This window comes from Pangasianodon hypophthalmus, chromosome 18 (genome assembly GCF_027358585.1).
Source record: "Pangasianodon hypophthalmus isolate fPanHyp1 chromosome 18, fPanHyp1.pri, whole genome shotgun sequence".
Taxonomy (NCBI): Eukaryota; Metazoa; Chordata; class Actinopteri; order Siluriformes; family Pangasiidae; genus Pangasianodon; species Pangasianodon hypophthalmus.
Window position 1 is genome coordinate 6019102 of NC_069727.1, and position 25090 is coordinate 6044191.

General features: G+C 39.5%; 1 protein-coding gene across 2 annotated transcripts in view; it reads left to right on the forward strand.

The window, feature by feature from the left end:
* Window positions 1-21239: 21239 nt before the first annotated feature.
* Window positions 21240-25090, forward strand: part of srgap1b (SLIT-ROBO Rho GTPase activating protein 1b) — a 47032-nt gene continuing 43181 nt past the window's right edge. For both annotated transcript variants that reach the window (XM_034313325.2, XM_053241851.1), the window contains exon 1: window positions 21240-21833. In XM_034313325.2, the coding sequence (XP_034169216.1) occupies window positions 21767-21833 (67 nt within the window). In that variant the 5' untranslated portion in view covers window positions 21240-21766. The remainder of the gene's footprint in view (window positions 21834-25090) is intronic.

A 25090-nucleotide genomic window follows, 5' to 3' on the forward strand; every position in this document is an offset into this window, starting at 1 on the left:
TAGGTCACGGACTAAGAATACCAGCAGTCTAAAAACTCTGTTGGAGAGGTAATAAGAGAAAGTAAGAGAAACATACAGACAACACTTTTTTTTAAGTGCTAATTTAAGTACTTCAGGAAGAGTACTTAATTTATTATTTACCATTTTATATATATATATATATATATATATATATATATATATATATATATATATATATATAATGTGTGTGTGTGTGTGCGTGTGTGTCTATCTGTACAACATCTAAACTCTCAGCTTGCGTCATTCAAAACCCTCTGGTTCTGTTATTTTCTTTGCACCTCTCTCTCTCAATACACTCATCCAGGCATTGTTGTCATTGCAACAATTACTGGGAATACACGGGCAGCCCTAAGTGCTGTAAAAGGAAATTCATGAAGGGTTGTTTATGCTTCATTGTGTGCAGCTCCTGTGGGGGAAAATGGGGCTCATGCCACTGTTTATAATGTGACTCCATAAAAAAAAGTTTCTTTTAATGATCAGTTTAATGATAGTCATAAATTAAATGGTCATAAACATCAACCCATAAGCACCTACTCTTCTCATTCAAGTGTGTGAGAAATGTTAAGGTTAATGCAGTACTTTGATCTGTGTAGGTATCTGTGTACTAATGCTTTCTCAATAGACATAAGATTTTCTAGGGAATTAAATAGAATCCTGTTCTTTCATAAAAGACCTAGAACTGATCTAACATAATCGCCTTTTCATTAGACAGGCTTAGTCCGAAACCAGTCACCCTTCTTCTATCACAGTCATAAAAGGCTGTGAAGATTTTCACCTCACGTTTCAAACTCCTTATGCGCGTTTGAAACAATGTTCTCAATTTTAGCTTAGCTATCTTTCACACACTCAGAAACATTGTGGGGCGGCATTATTGAGCGTGTGTGTGTGTGCATGTTCATGTTCATGTGTTGCACTCTGGGTACATGATGTCCTAAAGACCAGAACAGTTCTCATTACCACTTCATGTTTCTCTGACAGTGAAGAGGAGGACAACAGTGCTGTGACCTGATTCGTAAATTAAACCATCTCACACACAAAAGCATGAACTTGTCATGACCTCCTGGTGCACGTGTATCTCAGTACACAACAAGTGGGATTATGGGACAAAAGGTTGGAAGCAACACCACCTTAACTATTTAAATTAATTTAAATAAAAATGTCATTTTCGTATGTTATTTTACTGTGCTAGGAAGATACATTTACATTTTTTGTCTTCTTTATTTTGTCCTAAAGGTGTGCAAACCTTCATGCCCAACTTTATAACAAAAAGCTGTATAGAATAGAATAAATGGATGGGGAAACAAGAGGTATAGAACTGTGTGACCTTTCTGGACACAAGCATTGTAATTGAGTAAATTACAGTCCAGGAAACAGTCTGAGTTACTCTCTAGACTAATCAACGATTTAGCGGCAGACATGGCTTAGCTCAAATCATTATTCCAAGAGCTTGTAAGCAACAGAGCCCTATTTATAGCTGTGTCCAGCCATCCTTCTTATCACTTATCACAGGAAGGCGAGGATGCTATGTCTGTGAGGTTCTTCCAAGCTGATAACATCCCACCAGTTGAGTTGACATTTTCAAAACCAGTCTCTATTGAGTGGCACAGTTGGGCACCTGCCAATTCTCAAACGCCTATGACAGGCTCTAAGCTAGGCATGACAGCCATTCTTGGAGGGTGGAATGTAACCCACAACATCAGGTAAGGCATGTAAGGGCATAGTAATAATAAGAAGGGCAATCCAAAGCCATCAAAATCCATAACAATGAGCAAACTACTACTTTTATCCAAAGCAACTTAAACTGGGATAGGGTACAACTGAGTACCTGAAGGTTAAGCGTCTTGCTCAAGGGCCCAACACTGGCAGCTTGGCGATGCTGGGATTTGAACTCATGACCTTCTGATTCGTAGCCCTTAACCACGACCGCTACTAGATAGAAGCTAGGTAGTTGGCAAGACTTCGTAATAATACAGAGAGTTTCATTTGTTTTTTGGTGTGAGCAAGAAGTGGAAACCAGAAATAATTGTAGAACTGCATTAGTATGCAACCTATAATGATGGCAGGGAAGGATATCGCTAGGATCTGCTCTGACAAATACCTCAATCAGGGATTCAAACAACCAAAGGGGAATTTGGTTGGATTTCATTTGATTTCATCTTACTGAGGTCATAAGAAATGGTACAATTGATAACCTTTGTAAAATTGGTAAGGCTTTGTTGGAATCACATTTTTAAATACAGTAACTGTGAAAGCTTTTGTACATTATAATGCATTAGATTAAGGAATCCAGTGGAATATTTTAAAGAAACCTGTTTGTGTTTAAAAACAAAAACTACTTAATGCAGTTTATGTTCATGTGTTGCTGCTTTATATTACACACATACATGAATACTTCACAATCTCCTGGCACAAATGTAATGATCATAAGTCTATGTATTCCCCTCCACCTTTCTTTCTTTCTTTCTCACTCTCGCACCCACTAATTCTCTTTCCTTTCACGTCTGTCAGCCACATTTATTTTTATTTGTCTTCAAAAATAATTACCTGAATTACAGTGCTTGTGTCCAGAAATGTCACTCAGTTCTCTGCCTCTCATCTTCTCTTAACCTTTTCCATGCATTTGTACTGCTTCATTTTTTAAAATATCATTATGTATTTATATATTTATTCTGTCATAACGCAGAAACCTACTGAAACAGATATATCATGCTATATCATTGCCGTAATTATTTGCGATCATACAGCCATGTGCACGGGCATTATTTTGAGAGACCCCTCAGCATGAAATCCTCTGTTAAACTACTGAACTATGAATTACCTCACCTGTCGCTGTTCCCACATTCGATTTTGAAAATACAGAACTGTGCAAAAGTCTTAGGCACCCTTTTTTTTAGTACAAACTTTATTATAGATTTTTCATTTTATGACTTCTACATTATTGATTCAGTACAAAAGCTTTTTAGAATTCCAAACATTAGTTTTCTAGAACAAAATTAAATGTTACAGAAAATGTTTGTATGGCAGTAAAGAAAGCAGTATATTACATAAGAGACACTTTTCAGACAAAAAAAACATAATGAAGGCTGCTGGGTTTTGCTGCAAAAATAAGAAGCAAGTGTGACAGTCAAAGTCTCCAGAAGAACTGTGGCTGCTTCTGCAAGATGCTCAGTAACACTTACAGCTCATTTCCTTACAAAACTTGTACCTGAGACTAATATTTTTTTTTAAAGCGAAGAATCGTCACACCAAATATTGACTATGTTTCATTTATTACTGTTTACTGCTATTTATAGTATTTTTTAATGTAGAAACATTTATTTTCATTATTTTTGAAGGCATCTTTGCTCTACAGCATTTCTTTGCATGTGCCTAAGACAGTACTGCACAGTACTGTAAATTCAACTATAAGTGGTCGAGAACGTTCATACACTCTCTGCATCTCATGTCCTCTTTACCTTTTCCATCCATTTGTTCCATGCAGTTCATAGAGAGGTTCTTTGGCTTGTATGGACGGTAACTGTGTTATGATGACATGGTCTTTGAACCTCAGTATTTGAATGTTATGACTATAGAAAGACAATTCTGTACTGAATCCTCTACCACATCCTGATGTGGTGTAAACTTCGGGCTCACATTCAATCTACAGAACGTGTTTTAGGGAAGAAAAACAGGATATAGTGTGAGAGGAAACGGCAAAAATGGAACACAGGACTAAATGACAAAAAAAGAGCAAAAAAGGGGAACCGGGAATAGCATGGGACCCATAGGTGTAAAAATAGATAATTTCATAATTCACAATAAGGTGAACTCTGGTCAAACACAGTACATTCTACTGACAAGAATCACTTTGATGCATTAATTTTGGCATATTAATTCAACGTTGGGTAATGCTCTGCATGACGTTTCCCCCAACACTACTTACTGCATTACTTAACTTTAACATGCTCTATATAATAAACCATACATAATATTAAAATGATTAACACTTAAATCCTTTTTGATAATGAACCAAATAAGCCAAATATATTATTATTATTATTATTATTATTATTATTATTATTGCTTGACTTGGTCTCAGCACATTGACACTACTTAAAAGGCACAACAAATCTCTGTTACCTCCACAGACTGAGGAAATTCAAGTTTCCACCTACCGTCCTCACATGGTTTCATTAAAAGCACAATGGAAAGTGTCCTGATGGGTAACATCATTGTTTGGTACAGAAACAGCACCAAACAGGAACTCAAAGCCCCGAAAACAGTACATTTGGATGAGCATACCATTGGCAGATATCTCCCTGACCTGCAAAGACATCTGCATCAAGCGGTGTAGAGATAAAGCAAGCATTATCGTCAAAGAATCCCACTCATCCAAAACACAAACTGTTCTTCCTTCTCTCCACTATTAGCAAGCACAGAGAGACTCAGGAGAATCTACTTTCCACAGGCAATCCACATTCTCAATCAAGAATCACTGCAGGCTATGTTTTGGACATTAAACACGAACTGCACCTTAAGGAGAGATGACTCAATCACAATGATCTCTCCCCTCACCCCTTTCTGCACTCCCCGTATACAGGCACAACTTTTGCTCATATTGCACGTACTCACTGAACAACATTAGACTCATGTTTATGCATAATTATGTTCAGTCGTGTGTATCACATCAGTCTATCTTGTCTTGTCTTCTCGTGTATATAGTATACATAGTGGAAAAAAAGGTAATTCTACACTTTTTTTTTACTACTTTATTTTATTTTATACTGTACCATGTTAGATATTTATCCTGTTTTTATTGGAATTCTTTTTTTCCACTATTGGCTCATATGTCCTAAGATACATCAACATCTTCCCTGTAATATGTTGCACAGTTAAGAAGCTTGTTACCGGTTCTAGTTTGAATCCTGACAGTGCCACTGCCATATGTGCCTGAGACCCAAGGGAGAAAGAATTAGCCATGCTCTTTTGGTTCGAGGGATGTCATACTCTCTCCCCTGTCAGTCACAGTGACACTAGCCAATTGTGGGCATCTGTGAGTTTAGGTATTCGGAAGAGGGCAGATAGCACTTTTCTCAGAGTGTGTTATGCTGCCCTGTTATGCAGCATGAGTGGCAATTCAAAAAGATGCAATTGGCTGGCTTCACGTGTCTCAGAGGAAGCATGCGTTAGCCCTCCCCCTCCCTGGTTGGTAGATGCCATACGATAGGGCAGAGCTTAAATTATGCCATATGATAGGGGAATCGGCATAATTGGACATAATTGGGAAGAGAAACGGGGAAAAAAGAAGTTGCTACCAAAAATTTCACTGTTTGTATATGACAAATAAAGCTTGAATTGAATTGAAATTACACCTTTTCCCCTCTACCACTGTTTCTTCCCACACTGTACAGGATTTAGCAACTAGGACACTAGTGGTCCTGAGATGGCCAACAAGACCTCGGTTCCCTCTGCTGCATTCACTAGTTGATGGACCACTCCGTTAGCGTCCTCCCTCAAATGGATGGTGAGATTTACTACTGCCAGCCAGGGCACCTACATCTGGACAGATTCAGCTTAGGAATTTCACCCAGCAGTCCAGGAAACTCTTCTGAGTCCCTACTACACTGGCCTTGTATGGTCTTCAAGAGGTGTACTGCGAATGGTGTTCACCTCATCACCTGGACTCATTCCTAGGATCTCGACATTTGTCTACACTAAAGTCACATGTGGCAGCCATTGAGGTGCACCACAGTATGGGGAATGGCATCTCTCTAGGGTAAATTAGGGTAAAAGGTGGTTTTTCAGTTACTATGGTGGAATCATCTGAAACAAACATCCAAAAGACATCACATATACACAGACTCTGGCCATCTTCAACTGTAGACTCAAGGCATTATTTTATGAAATTCTATATAAGAGCACACACTTGTTCCAGAATTCACCTTTCACAAATGCTATCTTATCAACCTCACTGTAAGCTTAACCACAGCAGTGGATCTCATCTTTATAGGGTCCCATAAATATATTACTACCTTTCTAGCAAGGGGCTTAAGTGCCTCCACGCGTCATGATCCCCTTGGAGTTCAGCATGGGACTTCTCCCTCACGCTGAACTCCTAAAAACACCCATTTCAAGTCACAAGGGGTATGGGACTATGTATGACACTGACTTGAAATGGGTGTTTTTGCTGCTAAGAATCATTTCAGCTAAAAGAGCTGGAGTTGGAGAAGTTTATGGTTTGGAGGTAAAGTGTCACAAAGCTAATTTGATCAAGTTAGCCAGTATACTGAAAGAATTGCCCCAAAAATACAAGAGGCTTATTGTACTATCCTAAGAGTAAAGCTCTACAGAAATAATGCATAATAATGAAACATTCTGCAGCTGTAATAACAGATCGTGTACAAACTTTTAAACAATTTTTACATTTGTCAAGTGCTAAGATTGACAGATGGAACAGGAGTTTTTTGTCTTTTCTGGCTATTGTTTGCCCAACATTTCAGCACATATAAATATCTTACCAGTCATTCACTCGCAAGAGGGTTCAGACTCTTGACAGGAAAATGTTCACCAGCGGCTCATAGCAGATAAAAATAAGAGTCAGATAAATGAATAGGTCACTTAGTCAGAGGCTGTTACATAACATCTGCAGGCACATTTATGGAGCAGAGAAAACAACAAACTTGAAGTGAAGGAGTAGAACTGACAGTGTCAAGCGTTTGGCTTTTAAAAGTTCTTGCCTTGCACTCATCCAACCTTTCGCTACAGTGTGTGTTGTGGTTGGCATCACCAGTTACATTTATGGAACATTTCTGTGCAGATTTTGTCTGGCCAATGACAGCATTTTTTGCAGTGTACACCATGAACACACAGTCTTTCAAGTGTGTATGGGGTATGCAAAACCCAAACTAGGAAAGGCTGAAAGGCGACTTCACAAAAGGACATTACCTTCAGTAGTAGTGTGAAACATGCATTTGAAAAGACAATAAGACAAAAAAAAAGTCCAACCTATTCTACTCTAGTGTTTGTTATAACACCAAAATTCTGAGAAAACCATCTTAACATGTAAGATCCCGCTAGGATTGATATTTGTGCCCCTTATATCACTTTATATGTTCCCACTAGCCTAAATCCAGCAGGTTAACAAACCTGTGCTGTTGAATTCTTGGATCTGATTGGCCAGAAGTTCCACAACATATTTTGTAACTATAAATGGTTAAAAAGCGTGAAGTTTCTTCATATATATAATAAATTAAAAATTATAAATATAGGCAAATCTTTGTAGTATAAGACATATAAAAGACATGTTGTTATAGGAATATAATCCACTTTTCATGTAGTAATTGCATCAGACTACTCCAAGAAATGACTTAACTTTAATGGCTACCTCAAATCGAGGTTTTGATTGCCACAAAACAAGATTAAAATCATAAAGTTCCAAGTTATTCAGAATGCACAAGATTTATGTCCTGCAGACTACATTACAATAATGACCTTTTTACTGGTTTTCAGAGAAAGTCCTTCAGACAGCTGCATACATGAACACATTACTCAGTACTCAGATCCTTACATCGGTTCACAGATACTGTCACAAAGCAGCTTTACAGAAATCCGGATGTAGATTTAGATCTCTAATGAGCAAGTCAGAGGTGACAGTGTTGAGGAAAACTCCCTGAGATGACTTGAGGAAGAAACCTCGACACCTCTTCTTTACAGGATGTTCAGTACGAGCAGATTGTGAATAAGAGTCCCGGGATGAGTATACGACAGTCTTAATGATTACAGCAACAGCTCTTGAGTTCAAATCTACAGTATCCAGGTGAGATTATCCACTGAAGTAAGAGAGAGACTTGGGCATAGACTGTTTTGGGAAAGTGCAAACCTCCACAGCAGAAGAAGGTGAGTCCAAGCAGAAGTAGAGTATCAGTATGAATCAGGCAGGTCCATGTATTTGAAACTTTCATATCTGACTGAACACACACCTCTCTCACACACCTTCACACACCATCTGATCAATCTTAGGGCCACCTTGACTTTTCACTCCATGTCATATATACATTTAATTATCATTCATGAAGTGTTAAAGGGAAATGGACTACAGAAGTCTTGCTATTAGCATCATTCATGTGTCTATGCTGATGTGTGTGTGCGTGCATGTGGGTGAACTATTAGGCCTTGACTTGACAGAAAGGTAATTGGTGCTTTCTTGCCTTTGAGGCACTGTATGTTATGCAGGAAATATAAATGAATTTCCTGCCACATCAGTCTCCAGACAGGAGAGAGAGGCTGGACAATACTGTAACTGAACGTCAAGCTATATTCTATGACCTAATACCATTTATATCACAGCACTGGTGAATTCTCAAATCTGATTAGTCAGAAGTGTTGATTAATTTTCCACAACAGCACAGCTTTAACAGTAGTTCCACTGCAAGACAAATCACAGGTTTATGTTAATGCACCTGTTCTAAGATATTAACATTTCTATAGTAACAACTAACACAGAGACTTGTATGGCAGAGGATCCATATAAACAGATTTACAAAATGTGTACAATTGTCAATATGATGAAGCATTTTTTGAGGAGCTTTATTTAACATTTAGGAAGGAGTCTGCAGTGTCAGCATTTTGTAACAGTCAGAGGTAAAACAGTAATTTAGTTTTCCAAGACAGAAAAGTCTCCAAGACAGAGGACTTTGCTGAGTAACATGACAAGTTGCATTTTTTTTGTCTCAGTAACTTCAAGAGAAAACATTAAAAATAACTATAAATAGATAAAACATTCCATGTGTTTTTCTTTGATAAATTAAAAATTGTAATCATTGTCAAATTGCTGTGTATTGTAATATGGCAGGCTTAGAAGTAAAGTGAGGATCAATGTGCTTCTTCTTCTTTTTCTTCTTCATCTTCTTCTTCTTCTTCGTCTTCTTCTTCTTCTTTTGGCTGCTCCTGTTAGCATCAATGTGCAAAGAGATTTATTACAGATCAGGCTGAAATGTCTTGCAGAACAGGTTGAAATCGCAAGCCAGAATGCTAAGGCAGGCCTAAGTGTTAACGAGGCCAAAGGGTAATCCAAAGAGAAATTCCAAAAAACACAGCAACAGATTCATACACGATAAGGCACTCAATAATAATAACAATGCTCAGAACTTACTCAAATGTGTAGAATGGCAAGACGTAGTAATGAATGGTTACACATGAGCTGCTTAAATACTGAAAACCCATGTCCCTCTCTCTCGTTACAGGTATAAGAGAAATAAAACACTTGCTATAGGAGAATAATCAGCTGTATAGTGGTAGCACTATTAAGTCGGCTTCCGGATCCCTGTTATTGATTATTTTCCTAACAGCACATCCCCAAGTGTTCCTTTACTTACTTACGTTTCACCCAAAAATTACTCAATAATGAACTAACACCTTATCCATACACAGTTCCTTTTTGGTGATACAGTATTACACCATAGTTTTGACCAGCTTCAGAAGAAAGGCTGTGCTGGATTGATTGCACCCTGAAAGCCAGATGCTCACATTAGCTTTGCCCGAACCCAGCAAGATCCAAATGCAGATTGCACAATAAAATAAACTGATTGAAAGCATGTGGAAGCTGTTTGGATGCAAATGGTGAAACAGTTGCATTATTAATGCAGGAGGCAAATTGTCAGGAAATATCTGTTATTCTGAACAGCATCAGCTGCTAAGTAGATCCGAGGATTTTGCTGTCCTCTACAGAGATCCTCCTGATATAACTCATACCTGCATGAAAAATCCTGATAGCATTGCTATAAGTACCTGCCCTGCAGCTCTGACCCTGAACCCTTTACTTATTCTTAGGTTCCACTTTAATTTCCTGTGGGAAGCCACTTTTATGTTAGGGTTTCAAAAGATCCTTTTTGAATTCTGTGCTAATGTTTGTTCTTACCTACTCAAAATATAAGTCTGGCCTCTCCAGGGAAGTACAGGAGATGAAATGAGAGTCGAGGAGGTCGGAGCAGGAGGCATTAGTTAATTGTTTCTATGGGGCTGCACTATGTAGGAGAGGAAGGTGATCTAAATAGGCATTGCAGTTGAGTTCCTGTTCTCATAATTGTTCCTAATGAATTATTGTTTATTATTAAAAAGATGAAGAAGCCATTTTCATAGTCGTGACCTGAGCAATGCCTTACAACTAGCGGCAGTCATCATGCATTTACTTATTTGCTTTGATTGCTAGAATCCGTGTTTAGGTTTTTAATTTTTGTAGGTGTACTCTTGTAGAAAAATGTTACAGCTCCCTCTACTGGTTAATAATCCCTTCCTGGTTCATTCTTGTGTCTCCTGTTCTTTAAAGCAGCCTTTTCTGTGCATTTTTAGTGCCTTCACACAACTGCTTTAACTCCAAGCTTCTCAATCGCTGTGTTTGAGTAGAGAAAATGGTAAACCATATAGTGTGATGGCTTTCTACATGTAATATGAGATCACAGGTTCCCAACCCTGGACCTGGAGAAGCCCCTTGCCCATTTTAGTGTTTTCCCTGCTCTAACACACCTGATTCAACTGATCGGCTAATTAGTTAAATGTGCAGGACAGGGGGTTCTTAGAGCACTACAGGGTTACCTCATGCAGGGCTGGGAACATACAGTCATGGGAAAAAGAAAGTATACCCTCCTTCAAGTCTAGGTTTTTATTTGTTGGGATTTAAATAACAATTGTGTGGTCCTCACCAACTTCTATATGATACTAACTTCATGTAAAAATCCAGGTTATTGTTGCTAAAAGTGGTTCTACATGGTACAGAATTATAGGGTGTACTTATTTTTTCACACCTGGTTTCTGAATGTTGGTTTAGTTTTTACATATTGAAATCTGTTGTGTTTTTTCATTGTCACCTGAGGTTATTTATTTGTTTATAAAAGTTAGTGAGGATCACACAATTGTTATTTAGACCCTGATTAATAAAAACTGATGTAGTTTTTATAGAATTGAATCGATGGAGGATGTACTTTCTTTTTCCCATGACTGTACATGTTGTAAGGTCTTGTGTGACCTTCATTCATATTGTTTTTGAACTATTTTCTGTTACAAGCTGTCAGTTTTAAGTTGTTCCTCTTTGTTGTGTGTGTTCTCATGGTATAGAGCTGCTGTTCTCTACCGTGCAACCCTAAGTTTCTAACTGCTAAAAAAAATCGGCCAACTACCCACTTCCTGCTGAGTCAATCTGTGCTTCCTGTGCACTTCCTGCTGAGTCAATCTGTGCTTCCTGTGCACTTCCTGCAGAGTCAATCTGTGTTTCCTGTGCACTGCTGCAATGGGGGCACTAATCCTGCTCACTTCATTAGCATAGCTGGAAATGTCCATGCAGGTGAGAGATGACAGAAGGTCCTTTGAGTGCTGGCAGCACAGCTTCTCAGAAAGGGCTGGTTTTAGAAAACATTTAGAAAACTTGCAAACATTTGCAAAATTCTACAGCCAGGTGACGGTCTAACAGCAGCTGGCAGATAACCATAGTGTTACTATTACAAAAGACAAAATACTGTAAATTGTTTATTGAGAAATCTGCTGGTAGGCCATAGATGATGTTAAAGAAAATTACACATATTGGCATATGTTGCTTTCACTTATATTAGGAATAAAACATGACAGCACAGTTAATTATTTTCCTAAAACATCTCAGAGTGTTTTATCCTGCTTATACCACAGCAATTTGCCAACACTAACCATTTTTTAAAGAGCAACACATCATATGTTTTATTCATTTATACAGTGATTGCATTTAATTTAATGTAACAAAATTTGTCTTTCTTGAAGCTAATACAACAAAAAGACCAGCTTGTCATGTTACCGAGAAACTGGAAAGCACAGAGTCCTCTATCCTGATGACTTTCCTCTGTTAGAAAGCACTGACACTGGGGACTCCTTCCATAAATGCTAAATAAATGTGTCCTCACTGACAGCTTCACAATATCAACGATTAATCCACTTTTCTCGAGTTTCCATCATATACATGTCCCTGAATAATTTGTTAGTATAGAAATGATAATGTGCTAGAACAAGCACGTTAATATAAACCTGCAATTTGCAACTGGAATTACTGTCAGAGCTGCTGTTATAAATGAATGAATGAATGAATGAATGAATGAATGAATAAGCAAGCAAGCAAGCACCTTCTGACCAATCAGATTTGAGAATCCAACTGCATTGCTGTATAGGGACATGTACAGTATTCTGCAAAAGTTTATCCACTAATAAAAAACTCTTTAAAGCAAAATGCTTTCAAAATAATGAAAAGTTTCTATAAAGAGCAGTAAACCGTAAGAAACTAAATCTAATCATTATTTGGTGTGGCTGCCCTTTGCCTTGGCAAATAATTCTCTGTAACATTTATTTTTTGTGGAACAAATAAAAGTTTGAAATCTAAAAATTTCAACTGAATAAAAATGATATTAACATATGTATATATACATATATATATATATATATATATATATATATATATATATATATATATATATATCAGAATCAGAATCAGAATGAGCTTTATTGCCAGGTATGTTTACACATACGAGGAATTTGTTTTAGTGACAGAAGCTCCACAGTGCAGCAGAATGACAGTGACAAGACAAGACACAGAAAATAAAAAGAATAATATACAAATATACAAATAGACAATGTACAAATAGCAAAAACACAATATACAAAATAGACAATTTGTATGTACAGATTATGTGCAAATTTGTATGTACAGGTATGTTATGTGCAAATTTGAAAAGTAAATAACTATGTGTATTAAGTAAATAAATGTATGATAGTGTTGTGTGCCATGTTTTTGTCAAGTGTTCATGAGATGGATTGCCTGAGGAAAGAAACTGTTCCTGTGCCTGGCCGTTCTGGTGCTCAGTGCTCTGTAGCGTCGACCAGACGGCAACAGTTCAAAGATGGAGTGTGCTGGATGTGAGGGGTCCAGAGTGATTTTGCCAGCCCTTTTGCTCACTCTGGACAAGTACAGTTCTTGGAGAGTGGGAAGGGGTGTACCAGTGATTCGCTCAGCAGTCAGGACTATCCTCTGTAGTCTTCTGAGATCGGATTTGGAAGCTGAGCTGAACCAGACAGTTATTGAGGTGCAGAGGACGGATTCAATGATGGCAGAGTAGAACTGTTTCAGCAGCTCGTGTGGCAGGTTGAACTTCTTCAGCTGGCGAAGGAAATACAACCTCTGCTGGGCCTTTTTAACAGTGGACTCAATGTGAATGTCCCACTTCAGGTCCTGAGAGATAGTGTTGCCCAGGAACCTGAATGACTCCACTATTGTTACAGTGCTGTCCATGATGGTGAGTGGGGGGTGTGCAGGGGGGTTCCTCCTGAAGTCAACTATCATCTCCACTGTTTTGAGCGTGTTGAGCTCCAGGTTGTTAAGACTGCACCAGACAGCCAGCTCTCTCTCTCTCTATATATATATATATATATATATATATATATATATATATATAAATCTATATATATAAATCTATTAATAGAGTGATCTTGTTTGTCCATAATTATAACCAGTATATCTATTATATTTAATAAATGCCACTTGGTTTTTCTAAAGCAGTGAAATTCATACATTTGTAAGTGTAGCCTTAAGTGTCCAATGTACATATACATATATCACATTTTTCCATAGAGGAGATTTTTGTAGTCCTTGAAGTGATCGGTCTGAAAAGAAGTCTGGATTAATTATGTGCCTTTCCAGAGAGTTGACAGCAGGGTTTAGACTGATCAATGAATTGTGCTCGCAAGTGGCTACAGTGTTTGTGCCAGCAACACTGAGAAATGTCACTGCTTCCAGCAGAGTTGAGGTGAACTGAGCATAACGCCTGACTGGATTCCCAGGCGTGTCCTTGTGATTCGTGATGCTTTCCAACCCACAATCCCCACACTGCTGTCTACTTATTAGAAATGCCACAAGCCAAAGAGGCACTAGAGCATATAGTTGACTTACTGGTGCTATCGAGTGGCAGTGAGTTGCTGTCAGAGGTGTTTTAGAGGTGAAGAACAGAAGAAATAGAAAACAAAGTACATCTGTAACGTAAAGAGATTTTGTTGGCATCAATGCTACAATCAATAAATTGTCAATAAACAATTTTCTTGTTCTTGTGCTTGTGACTTGTGAATGTTACACATAATTACTAAATATTGGCCACTGGCCATAAAAAATTGTGTGAATGAGTTTGTGAGTGTGTGTGTGTGTGTGTGTGTGTGCATGGCGCCCTGTGATGGACTGGCATCACAACCAGAGTGTGTTCCTGGGATAAGCTCCGAATCCACTCTGACCCTGACAAGAAATATCTTTTAGGGATCCCAAAGGTTGAGAAACAGCCCTGGATACAGCAATACATACTGAAGAATAAATATATAATTTATATAAATTTTGTCTTGCTCTGAACTTCATCTCATCATCATCTCCATTGACAGTGGCTTAAAAATGCAAAATGATCTTGCTGGTAGAATTGGAAGGAAAGTGTTGTATCTGGAGAGAGGGCTAAAATGAAGAATGTTAAGTAGAGCTGTAGTTTGTACAGGACATTGTGTACTCTGCTTCCCTGGAGTTTGTGTTAGTGTCCTGCCCGAGCCATCAGTGCTGCACTCTAAGCCTTGTAATTACAAGCTGATTACACCAGATGTTGTTCCCATGCCTATATGTGGAATGTGGCTAGGGCATTGTTTGGGTTTGGGCTGATAAACAAGAGTTTATCTTGTGATTGGCTGCCTGGGTATGACCTGCCCAGCTCTATCTAACTCTGTTGCTGTGCCTCTGGAGGTCACAAGGCTCTGGTGATGCATTATTCCAGCGTCCCCAAGACCAAACAATGAGATATTGCTTCGAACGCACCAAATAAACAGCATTTACCCCATGCTTATCCACTAGCCTTCATCTGTAATGTCACAGCAGCTTTGCGCATAGTCCACACACACTTAGTATGTCTCATGTAATTCATAGTTTGTTAAAATGTACTTTGTCGTACACACCCAGTTATGTAAGCAGGAAAAGCCCTATGGAAAAGGGCAAGGCAACTGTTGGTAAAAGATCAGAAGGCTAATGATGCACCAGAGTTTCCCAACTTTAGACTGCTAAAAATCCTGTAAATGCTCCTAAAAGCTCCTCCCAGAAGTCACTATAACTGATGCTCATAGCAAGTTACTGCAATGTATGGGTGCATATTGTATATGTGTTTAAGAAAAAAAGACGTGATAGAACCAGACAGTGACTTGCCTTTGTACTCAGTTTCTACTTTGGCCTTAATACATAATAGTATTCTGACTCTTTGCTGATTCCTTGCTATCATGTAATTTAGAACAAATCTCACTACACATTAGGTATACTACTTAGTGTGCATTATGTGGTTAAGTGTTGTAACTCGTGACTGCTTAGTGTTACAGAAGTGTTACTGGAATAACATAACATTATTGTGTACACTGATGTGACTGTTACAGTTACTGAGTACCAAATGAAAAAGCAAAACCACTCAACAAGAGCTACCATCAACCGGTTAGCTTCTTACTGTGAGTGCCTGATCAAGCAGTACTGCCTGTGTAACTGTGCTCATTCGGCACAATCATAACCTACAGAACGAACAAGTCACCTAACGCTGTTAGTTCACTAAAACATAAGCTCTGGTTAAGCGGAAAAGAGTTGCTCCTCTGTAATCCGCTTTCCCTGAGGCTCTGTGCATCCGCGAGGCTGATAGATGTTGTTAACCAGGCTAACATTACCTAGCTGGCCCGTGCTGGAGGTCTGGGCTGTGCTATTCTCCCCTGTGCTGGTCTCTGCCTCTGACTTTTCTGATGAATATGAGCAGAACTGGCTTACACTGCTTATCTTACTCTAGATACTATATCATTAAGTTCATTAATCATTATAAATCAGAAGTAGATGATTACAAACAGGTAAATTGGCCATTATACATTACTGAATATTGGCACAACATCAAATTCAACAAATTGACATTAAAGCCAAGTCATAGTGTCCACATCATTTGATAGTCCCTTTGAGTATGCTAACATTATTCTCTGTGAACCTGTGCTTCATGGATCTCTGCACTTGGATCTCTGCGGAACACATAAATTACAGTCAACAGGCAGATCCATACTTTTTCAAATCTTTTTAACACCATAACTGGAGACACACTTAGACTATGAAAATAAAGTCTGCTGAAGGCTCACGGGTCAACAGCCAACATTTGCCCTCACATAGATGTGATATTATGAAATTCCCTTTAGATAACTTCCAAAATAGTCTGTTAGACGAACATGGGCAACATATTGTAGCTTGCTAACTAACTTGTCTAACCAGGTATCATTAGACAGACTTAGACAACACATCACTACTGTCTTAAAAAGGATTTATGATACAATTTGTCTTCTTTTTCATCTCTGTCATTGCTTGAAGTTGGAAAAGAAGATAGGTGCCAGTACTCCCTTATATATAGGGTATTGTTGACTACCTTGTATACTGTACATATTATGATACATCACAATATAGCACAAAGTATCACATCCTTTTCACATATTACATCAAGATTGTTACTGCACAATACAAATTCTGAAGTAGTTTTACTGCTCAAATGTAATAAATATGCAAATTTAGCTGAATGACAATTGACACCAATTAAGGAAAAGCATAAGCCAGTAATTTCAATACAATTTTTTTAATATTTTTTGTAACTTTGCCAACACACTATCTCAGTGTGAATACTTAACTACCAATTACTTGTTAAGTAAAAGATAAGCCCATAAAGGAAATGTGGTGAAAAATACCTTAATTTAAATATAGAGTAAAATGAATGAAGGGCATTACAAAACAGCTGTAAAGGAATACAGAGAAAATGCTTTGCTAAAATGGCCAGAAGAGGATTCCAACTCGCGAGCCTTCCATGAAGAGAACTATAAAATGGAAGTGCTTCTCACCAAATCAGAGAACAAATGCCTTACTTGTTAAGCAGGCTCTATACAGGAATATATGAGGTTTAGATATTTAGAAATCATGCCGCATAGACCACTTCAAGCAAAGTGATGTGTTTTAAGGTTATTTAGAGTTCTTATCCTGAGGCATGGTGCTTTAGGGGTTAACATGTTTGCCTTGCATCTCCAGGGTTGGGGGTTTGATTCCTGCCTCTGCCCTGTGTGCACAGAGAGTACATGTTCTAACAGTGCTTCAGGGGTTTCCTCTAGATACTTCAGTTTCCTCCCCCAGTCCAAAGAGATTGTCTGTAGTGTGTGTGCAATTGTGTCCTGTAATGGGTTGGCACTGTGTCCAGGGTGTCCCCTGGGATAGGCTCCCCATGTAGGATAAGCAGGACAGAAGATGGATGGATGGATGGATGGATGGACAGTTATTATCCATGCAGTAATTACACCCCAAAACATCTTTTAGTTCAAATGAATTGCTACATAAAAATAATCACAAATCACTTGCTGAACTCCCAAGTACTGAGACACATCACATAAGGCATATCAGTCACGTTAACGCCCTGTGGTGACAACACCTTTCCTCATGCCGCAATATATAACCTGATAGATCACTGAGTAGTCTTTCTCTTGCTGTCACTGCAGTAATGTGCGACATGTTAAATAAGATGATGGCCATTGCCATTCTGTCACGAGACAGAGGCAGGTGCATGCAAGTGCAAGCTGTTTATTAACAATCCAAATTGAAATGCAAATCAAGGTCAAACAGGCATAGGTCCATCATCAGGTAAACACAACAATGCATGGCAATCAAAAATCTAATAGACTTCTTTGATTAAATGTAATAGGTTGTAATAGAGTGATGAGCAGTGATGTATGGACCTGATGTCTGTGGTCATGAAGTCTTTCTCTCACAATAATAAAGAAACTTGAGTGCCATCTGCAGGATGACTCCATAAAGAGAGGTGTACGGTTTTTACACTGTTAATAAGCATTAACCAATACCACAAAATGCATTGTGGTAGGTGCAATATTTGAACTATATCTTTACCTCCAGATTCATGCAATCATCATGTGGCAAGTGTGCAGTGCATACAATCATGCAGTTACAGGTCAAGAGCTACAGTTCAGTACAGTACAGCACAGTTCACATCAAACATCAGAATATGTGTGTGAATATGTGTATATACTTAATATAATTAAGTAAAAATACTCCATTTTAAAAATACTCAAGTAAAGCATATACCCCAAAATAATACTTAAGTACAGTAAGGAAGTACAGCTAATCTAGTATTTTCCACCCCTGATCTTATGTCCAGAGAGGTGAAAAGACATACCAGGAGGTGGGTTTCATTGTCATGGTACTGCATTTAGCCAAATTCAGTGTCATTTTTGTTGCTGTGGTTGTCATTAAAGTGTTGCAGTACTTGTGTTGTTGCTCTAGCAGGACAGAGACATTGATCCAAGAAAAGCCCATTTTGTTGTAGTTAGTATATTTCACCACTAGAGGGACCTCGAGTTTTGTCTTCAGAGGTCTGCTTTTTGCAGCTAACTTTAAGCTCCAGGTAGATGAGGTGTAATGTCCATTCAGCTGGTCATGTTCAAGTGACCCTGAATACAGCCACTGCTATTATTAGTACAGATTTTGGGCCAGTTTAGTGCATATTTTATTTATTTATTTTTAACAGAAGAACAGTTTCTGTGAGGATATAAGTGAGGGATATAGGTCATAAGATAGGGGAGAGTGGGGTCTGTTGTAACTTTTGGCACATTTTTAAATCCTATGCTCTCTCTCTCTCTCTCTCTCTCTCTCTCTCTCTTGGAAAGGAAAAAAAAGACATACTAAACTATACCTTTCCTTGATGCTGGATGCTCATCCTTTAACCTGGAAATATGGATCTGTACCCTTAAAAACACTGGACCATAAATACCTTTTAGAGCAAAGTTTTAACGGTACAGTACATGCACCTTTGTAGGTAAAAGATACATCGCCTACTAAAGATACAAAACATGTACCCTTGATGTTACCTCCTCAGTGACAACAGTTTAGTACCCTTTTTCTGAGTACAGGAGTAAAATATTCTTCTTGACTAAAGTTCTCACTAAACATCTCTAAAGTTTCTTGACGCATAATTGCTAAATAGTGGCTAGCATGTGGCACTCTCGCTGCTGTGGCTCGGGTTCGATTCCCGGTCAGGGAGCCAACCTCAGCCACTGGAGGGTCGCACAAGCCAGTGCATTCTCAGTGCCAGTCCCAAGCTGGGGAAATGGGGAGGGTTGTGTTAGGAAGGGCTTCTGGTGTAAAACTTGTGCCAGAATCAAAATATGTGGACAGATGATCCACTGTGACAACCCTGAACGGGAGCAGCCGGGGGTGGGGATTATTTATAATAAACAAATACCATTTTATATTAGTATCAAAGGATATATAAAATTAAATCAAAGGACCAAAATGTTACAGCCTACCCCATGGTGTGGTGTAATTTCAATTCATTTGGTCTGTGGAAGATATATGTATATTTTTACAAATAATTTTATCATACAGTAAAGAACTCTTGTGTAGTTGTACAATGCTTGCGTCATATGAAGGACTGTCTTTTATAGTAATAAAAATAATAATAATAATAATAATAATAATAATAATAATAATGTATTCTTAAAGTCCCATGAAATGGCTGAGAGCATTCCTTTTGCAACAGGAAGTCAGATTGAGAGTGTGTTGAAGTGCTTGATTGATTTACACAACAGCCAGTAGCGTTCAAGATACGACGCTGTCTAATCTAAGCAAACCTGACAGTAACCTGACAAACTAGCTAAATATGAAGAACAGTGAAAAGTTTAACAAGAGCTTTTTTCAGCTGGAGGTTTTCTCAGTGCCATCTTCACGACGAGGACGATATCCTAAATGATGACACACAGTGTGTTTTTGGAGTTTTGCCACACGTTTGAGCTGGTTGTCAATGGGAGGCATCTGACACCTCTGAGAGGTAAATAAAGTTACTCTTGATTGCTCTGATGGAGAAGCCCTGACAGAATCTCGTTCCTGCTTAGTCTGAGGTAACAACACTGACCAGCTTCAGGTGTCATAAAACACTCCTCCAAAAAGTTCCTGTCATATAATTACAAACTTGCACAAAATCCAGGCTCCTCCAAATGAATAAACTCCAACTATTTTTTTTAAACCAAGGGACGGTTGGAAAAGGGAATAGTGTGCAGGAAGACACACAGACAATACGCACGGACAAACCATGTTTGGTGATAACAAGCTGCTACTGTACAGCAAGACACGCCCCTTGGGCAGGGCATATAAGTTGTAGAGAGAATTTAATTGGATGAACACAAGATTAGCACAGGATGAGTCATTCAAAAAAATGTATTATTTCACTGGAAGTGATGGACTATAAAATTAAAATGAGAATATCTCAAATAAAATTATATATATATATATATATATATATATATATATATATATATATATATATATATATATATATATATTCAGAATGTAAGGGACAAGCACAAAAAGCTCTGAAACACCAATTTTGATTTCAGGGGCACTTTAAGTGGATGTACGTCAATCACATGCACAGCTGATATGCTCAGGTCTTTGAGCTTCATCCTTTATGGCATGAAGTTTTTCAAGAAGGAATCTCTTTTGCATTATCCTAAATATCTAATAATACATTACAGAATATACTACATTCTTCAGATGTGTTTTTAATTTGCTGTTCTTCTGCAGACAGGCAGAGGACGCTGCTGAGCGCGTGCACAGTGAGTGCAGCTTATTGCTGATTGGAGCTATTGACAGCGTTACAACCGACCCCGCTCTCCCCACTCTCCCCGCTCTCCCCACTCCCCGCCTGATACACACTAAGGGCTTTTAATTTTCTGTAATACCAGACCCAGTGTTTGTGTTTCACATGGCAGCCCAGCTCCTGCCTGCAGACTCTGCATCTGTCCTCCATTTTTTGGCGCGTTGTCTGTGTTGTGACTGAACACAGCTAATGGCACCAATTAACCAATCAGCGCTTAATTTGTGTTTACTCACAACCCCCTGCAGCTCTAAGGGCTGCGTCCCAAACCAAGCACTAGCATCCTAGACAGTAGAGACATACTGTATGTCAAAGTAGTATGCTATTATTCTATACTCCTGTACTAATGGTGCTGTTTTGGAAGGGTATTTATTCCTTGAGACTTGGCTTTAGAACAGTGGAAGCGACACGACAATTGGCTGCCTGTCAATTCTGCCTAGTTACCCACCCTGCCTAGACCACGCCCCCAACCCCGCCCATCTCAATTGACTGTAGTAGGGAGTGCAGTGGAGGTGTGTGGGAGCGTTTGGGAAGCGGAACTGGGAGGCGTGAATCATTTTTCTCGCGCACACACACACACGCGCGCGCGCACACGCACACACGCATTTGATTAGTGGAGCGCGTGCCGCCCGGTTTCCCTCCTCTCGAGTACCGCGTGAGCAAAAACAAGACAGACGAAGAGAAATCCAGGCTTCCAGGCTCCTTCTGCGCAGGTTTGCCTTAAACTCGCCATGTAACGACGCCCTTCTGGGTTTAAATGCCAGTGGTTTGTTTTTTTTTTCCTCCCGGTGTGACAGCCGACACGGTGGACTTCTGTAGCGCGTGCCGCAGAGTGTAGGACATTTAAAGCGAGGACAGCTTGAATTGTGATTTTGGAGTGGGGTTTTTTCCGATCGTGGTGAACCCGTGGCTGGATATGACGCATCAGTGCCAGTGAAGAAGAAGAAGGAGGACTAGGAGGAGGAGGAGGAGGAGGAAGGTTTGGATCAGTAGTAAATCCGCACCGCAGAGACAGAACCCAGGGGTGGAAGACCATGTCGGGCACGGTGAAGTTTAAAAAGGAGAAGGAGATCCTCACGGAGTATGAGAGCCAAGTGAAAGGTAAGATCAGTTAATAAAGCTGCACACCTGACTGTTACCTGTCTGCAGATGCTCCTCGCCTGGTGTCCTTCCTCCTCTTCCTCCTCTTTCTCCTCCTCTTCCTCCTTCTCTTTCTCCTCTTCCTCCTCTTCCTCCTCCTCTTTCTCCTTCTCCTCTTCCTCTTCCTCCTCCTCCTCTTCCTCCTTCTCTTCTTCCTCCTCCTCCTCTTTCTCCTCTTCCTCTTTCTCCTCTTCCTCATCCTTCTCTTCCTCTTTTCCTCTTCCTCTTCCTCCTCTTTCTCCTCTTTCTCTTTTTCCTCTTCTTCTTTATCCTCTTTCTCCTCTGGTGCCTTTTCACATTTATTGTACTAAAATAGATAAATAAAGTCAGAACAACATGCCATCTGGATGTGCATGGATCGTTTACCTTTCTGTGTGTGTGTGTGTGTGTGAGAGAGAGAGAGAGAGAGAGAGAGAGAGCACGCTCACGCGCACGCCTCCAGGCAGAATGGCGCAGGGTGGTGCGAGCTCCATAGCAACCCGGTCAGTCTCCCCTTTCCGACTGTAGCCAGGTGTATGCAGCGGTGTGTCCAGGTTTTCACACACGCCCTTGCAAAGGATGTGCCACATCCAACCCCAAACCCAACACCCAAATTATACACAAGACAAAGATGCATTTTAGAGATTCTCATTTATTCCATGGTGCAAAAATAATGACATTACTGTAATGGCTTCATACGTCTATAGTTCTCATTTGTCAAAACACACACACACTAAACATGAGGTAGATGTGATTCATGAATTTTTGCTTGGATTGCGATAGACCTCTCAGGGATAGGATTTGAGGTCAGAGCTTTCTGCGAGGTAGATGCCACCCTGTACCACCCAGTGTCCACACCCCTGGCAGTATAGGTGGGAGTGTGTGTGGCATGTCGCAGTATCACATCTGAACCCCTTACTAAAAGCTTTATATGCTCAGGTATGTTTTTTTTTTTTATCATAGTCACATGTTCGTCTACAGTCACATGTCCAGGGTGTGCACTTGCTGTGTCAGCCGTTTTCTCATCTGAGATCCATTACCATCCTAAAGAGTATATCAGAATAGAAGAACAGGAAGCTGAGGTGGATGCTTCCAGTTTGGCAGATTAATGACACCCGTGTCTGGCTACCCCAGTCTGTGTGAGGGTGAACCCCAGGCAGATTTCCCACACTGCTCGATAGTTGCTTAATAGGCTAAATTTCATAACGGCAAATATTACAACACATCAGACTGGACGCTGGATGCTCCACATGTGCGTCTGTCTGTGTGCTGGTGGGATGTAGTGCATCTGCGACGATGGTGCTAGTCAGACTGGGTGTTCTTTCATTACCAAACTGTTGCAACAGGCTTTTGCTGCATTGTGTCCGTTTCCATGGTTTCCTGGACATTAGCCAGTCTGTGTGTCTGTCCATAGGAGACAGAGGGGTTTCTCACTGTGTGTATGTGTGTGTGTATGTGTGTGTGTATGTGTGTGTGTATGTGTGTGTGTATGTGTGTGTGTGTGTGTGTGTGTGTGTGTTATGCCAGAGAGCATAGTGAGAGAAGGATCAGGGAATCCTCTTGCTGCAGTGCTAGTACTGATTAGTATGGACCACGCATCGTGGACTCTGTGTGTGTGTGTGTGTTTGTGTGTGCCCTGGTTCACACTGCATTAAAGAATACTCCAGCGTTTTTCAACCCATGCACTATTCCCCGAATCTGTAGCATATGCATGATTATCACAAACAAGAATTTCAGCACGTTTCCCTGTACTGAGAAATGAGCAGAAACATATTTTCTCTTATAATAGAGGTCTAAGGGCAGTTGTTGAGCTCCGTCAGTAAACGTTTATGCAAAACATGTGTTACTGTAGAACACGTTCAAACTGTGTAGACAAAGCTGTCTTCCAATTAAACTCCAAATATATGAGTCATTCTTTCAGAGATGAAATAATTTGTGGTTATGTATCTTTAACATACTGTAGTTTCATCCAAAACACCAGTGAAAGCGTTAAACAACTGGTAACAGTAAATAATATTAAATGCAAGGGCACCGATCAGGTCAGGTGGCTGGCAGGATAGAATAAAGCACAGCGGCAGGAATAAATGGCTAAAATAAGTAGTACTGGGACTATAAATAGTGCAACAGTGCACAGTACTATTATGCAACATATGAATAATGCAATATAAGATATGATGCAGGGAGTAATAAAGTATGCTGTAGTATGACACAGTGTATACCACAGAGATGCTGACTTCTCAATTCTGGTTCTGGTTGATCTCATACAGGGGTGTCTAAAGGGCTGGTGTGTATAAAATATATATATACATATATACATATGTGCTCAAAGTGCAGACTTTTTATATGTGGTCCCCCCTATTTCAAAGACCAAAAGCAAGTGGACAAACTAAATTGTCATTTTTAATACTTGAAATCTGCAAATCCACTTTAGACAAAGACTCACAAAAGGTTTTCCATGCTTAGTGGTTTTTGAAATCGCCCCTTCTCACTGTTAACTTCTGCTTTTTCTGTCTGTAGACATGACTGAAGACTGTTAACACAGTCAACAGGCCACATTTGGCCCTAGGGCTGGTCTTTGGACACCTCTGTTCTATATGTTATTCTTTCTTTAGTACCTTATGCAGAGACTAATAGGAATAGGAATGAACTTTGCAGACATTCCACAGCATTAAATATACATAACGACAAATGGATAAAATATGTAATGTGTTATCTGCTCCCGAGTGGTACAACAGAAAAGCATTCGTCCTACTGAACTACACAACCGTACTATACGATATAGAATTATATTGTACTATAGAATGTAAGTTGTTATTGTCTGGAGATCGCAGGTTCAAATCCCGATGATGCCACAACTATCTGTGGCTGGGAGCCAAGGGAGTAAAATTGGCCATGCTGTCTGGGTGAGAGAGATGGCATTCTTTCTCTCTCTCTCTCTCTCTCTCTCTCTCTCTCTCTCTCTCTGTCAATCACAGCATCACTAGCCAATCGTGGGCTTATGTGAGCTCACCTATGTGGAAGAGGGCAGACGGCACTTTCCTCTGAGTGTGTTATGTTGCGCTCTGAAACAGCATGAGCAGTTTGAAAGCATGTGGTTGGCAGGCTTCATGTGTCTCGGAGGAAGGACATGTTCACCCTCCTGCCTTCCTGGGTGGTAGCTGTCTGTGTGATAGGGGAGAGCTGGATGGTGGGTTTGAATTGACCAAATTGGGGAGAAAATTTGAGGAAAAAATTGTCCT